Source organism: Cyprinodon variegatus, unplaced genomic scaffold (genome assembly GCF_000732505.1).
Source record: "Cyprinodon variegatus isolate N-32 unplaced genomic scaffold, C_variegatus-1.0 Scaffold602, whole genome shotgun sequence".
Classification (NCBI taxonomy): Eukaryota; Metazoa; Chordata; class Actinopteri; order Cyprinodontiformes; family Cyprinodontidae; genus Cyprinodon; species Cyprinodon variegatus.
The window spans coordinates 337,089-340,087 of record NW_015151055.1 but is presented as its reverse complement, the minus strand read 5'-3'; the positions used below and the strand labels follow the sequence as shown (position 1 = coordinate 340,087).

Genomic DNA, 2,999 nt, shown 5'->3' with positions numbered 1-2,999 from the left:
CAGCTTTACTGGATGATTTTCACTCTAAGAGCCTTTAAGAGCTTTTAAGACTTTTCAAGGAAAAGAGAAAAAAAAGATCTGATCAGATAAAAAGCATAAAAACCTTTAATTGACATGATGTAGAACTAATGTAATAGAATGAGACCTGCCTTTTCTGGTGTTAGCTTCAGATAATGTGTCGCTCATTTAATTTACAGTTCCTCAGTTTTATCAATTTGTTTTTATGCAAAATAGGGAGAATTTCCCAAAATGAGGTGAATGTTAAGAGGTTCTTCCTCTGAAGATTTGTTTTAAAACTTAGACAGCTTTTATTTCCATTTTGCACACAGAGTTTATAAAAAATGAAATGTTGTTGGATCAGACGGTGGAAATATGAACAGAGATGAACATTTTCTGCTCCTTCTAGGCTGAGATGGTTCATGCAGACATAGACAGTGCTATTGGAGACCTGAAACATGGGAAGAAGATGAGGGCTGAAACCCTGAGGTAAGAAACATGCTGATAATGCTGCTGATCTAGTTCACATTTCTATGTTTGACCATTTCTGTCACTTTGGTAGCAGCTGTTCCTGTAAAGATGTGATTTTTCTTCCTCTTCAGAGTGAACCAGGAGAAAATGAAGCGGCACAGAGAGACCATCCTCCCCCCCTCCTCCCCCAGGGGGCCCCCACCTGTGGCCAACCGGCGAGTAGCAGCCGCTGCAGATTCTCACGGTAAGAATCATGAAACCACATGTGCACTCAAAGGAAAACGAACATGTTTTAGCAGCAGAGTTTAGTTTTTATGCTCGTTTTTTTGTAATGAATCAAAGATCCTCGACTCGCTGGACCGACTGACGCTCATTTGGATGATAACCTGACGCAGCGCATTGAAGTGGATGTGGTGAGTTCTGACATCCATTAAAGGTCTTTTCTGATTAGATCATTACTGCTCACCGTTTTCCCTCCGCAGCAAATGCTCAACTGCGCGCTGGACGACATCGAGGTGTTTGTGGGGCGGCTGCAGAAAGCAGCAGAGGCCTTTTCACAGCTCAACCAACGCAACAAGAGTAAGAAGAACAAGAAGAAAGGACCAGCAGGTCTGTCGCCCTTTCTTCTTCTGTGGTGGTTCAAACCACGTGACAATATGCACGTATTGCTCACTGTGACGTGTTCTTCTCTTTGTCTCCTACGTATGGAAGAAAATCAGTCTCAATGGAATCTGCATTGTTTTGTACGCCGAATTATTAACACTGAATTTTTTTACACATTGAATTCCTTACAGGGAATTTCTATCTGGTAAAAATTTGCCTGCAAAAAAATTCAGCTGCAAATGTGTTGCTGTAGTGTTGGTGAAACATGCAAAAGTCTGATAAAGGCTCATAGGTCTGGAAGGGAAACCGTCTCATTGGAATCTGCCTTTTTCTGTTTTACTGAATTTTTTTTACACATTGAATTCCTTACAGTCAATGTTTATCTGGTGAAAATTCACCTGCAAAAAAATTCAGCTGCAAATGACGCTGAAATTTGCTTGCAAATGAGTTGAACTTTTGGTGAAGTCAAGCCAAAGCAATCTGTACTCAATGCAGTTAAGCAGCTTTTAACCAATGAAATGAGCTCATTTTGTCAGAAAATCAAACTAATTCTGCGGCCGGACGCTTCTTCCAGTTCAAACCGAGAGTTTTGGCAGACAGCGGTGTCGCTCCAGCTGTGATCGGCTCAGTTTTTTCACCCAGTCCGATTAGTTAAAAACTCTAACGGCCGTCTATTAGTAGCCGCCTGACGTTTAGTAATCATTTCTTTTTAAGAAGAAAAACTTTTCGTTCAGCTTCATTCAGCCGAGAACAAAGCCATGGCCGACTGTTGAGTCACGTGACCAAATGAGCTCATTTCCAAATGAGATGAATTTTTTGTAGGTGAATTTTCACCAGATAAACATTCAATGTAATGAAGTCAATGTGTAAATAAATTCAGTGTCTAAAATTCGGCGAACAAAAGAAGCAGATTCCAATGAGACTGTTTGTCTTCCATACCAATGAGCATTTATCAGACTTCTGCATGTTTCATCAACACTACGGCTGAATTTTATATTTTAATAATTCTAAAACTCTCTTAAATGAGACCTGGTTATGTTTCAACTGCTGACTCGGTGAAATGCGCCATAAAGGAGCTTTCATCTCCCCAGAACAGTCCGGTTCCAGACATTAGCAGCATTATATCACCTGGACTATTAATCTATGATGTGATCAAATGCTGCCCAGCAGAGACCTCAGCAGACTGCAGGTAGCTCTGAATCCAGCAGCAAGACCGGGATGCACATTTCTAACCCATGTTGCATCAGAAATAGATCAAGTTGTTGTTCTTTGGTGTCTCTGGATGGACTTTATACAGATACATGTTCTCTAAACTAGAGCCTAACTCCAGCAGAAACAGGCTTAATACCAGACCAGCTGTTAATCCTGGCTTTATTCCGCCTCATCCAGGAAGTAATGCATTAAAAAACAGATTTAAATACCAGAATATGAGATTTATACAAAATCATTTATACTATTAAATCATCTTCATCTTCGTTGTCTCTTAAGAAATCTCTAATTAATAAGGAAATTCTGTTTGTTTAACCAGAGACAACTTAGTGTATGTTTTGTCTTTTTAAATAATGTTGTTTCTACTGTAAGTTTGTTGAATGAACTGTTTGCAATATATCTATATATATATATATATATAATTTTTTTTTTTTTTAATTGTTAAAAATTGACCCCAGGAAGAGAATCGTCTCTAATGGGGATCTTTAAATACTCTGGAGAATAACTGCATCTCATCAGATGGTCCAATATATTGATAATCATTAAATCTGGAAATAATTTGTCTGTTTTTTGTCAGAGTAAATAAACAGCAAACATAAGAATTTAAAACCTGAGCTTGATATGGAGCTTAGATCAACCAGTGACCTGGAGATTGATGAACTTAGTGATAAACTGCTTTATTTCACTGCTGTGCTGAGGGAAAGCATTTAAATGCTTTC

At 38.7% G+C, this 2,999-nt stretch overlaps 1 protein-coding gene across 3 annotated transcripts in view; it reads left to right on the top strand.

The window, feature by feature from the left end:
• The window catches only part of eps8l2 (EPS8-like 2), a 36,814-nt gene that overhangs the window by 21,672 nt on the left and 12,143 nt on the right, over positions 1 to 2,999 (top strand). For 2 of the 3 annotated variants that reach the window (XM_015392659.1, XM_015392660.1), the window contains exons 7-10: positions 407 to 486; positions 600 to 712; positions 811 to 881; positions 951 to 1,077. In XM_015392659.1, the coding sequence (XP_015248145.1) occupies positions 407 to 486; positions 600 to 712; positions 811 to 881; positions 951 to 1,077 (391 nt within the window). The remainder of the gene's footprint in view (positions 1 to 406; positions 487 to 599; positions 713 to 810; positions 882 to 950; positions 1,078 to 2,999) is intronic. The other variant, XM_015392661.1, reaches the window with a different exon arrangement.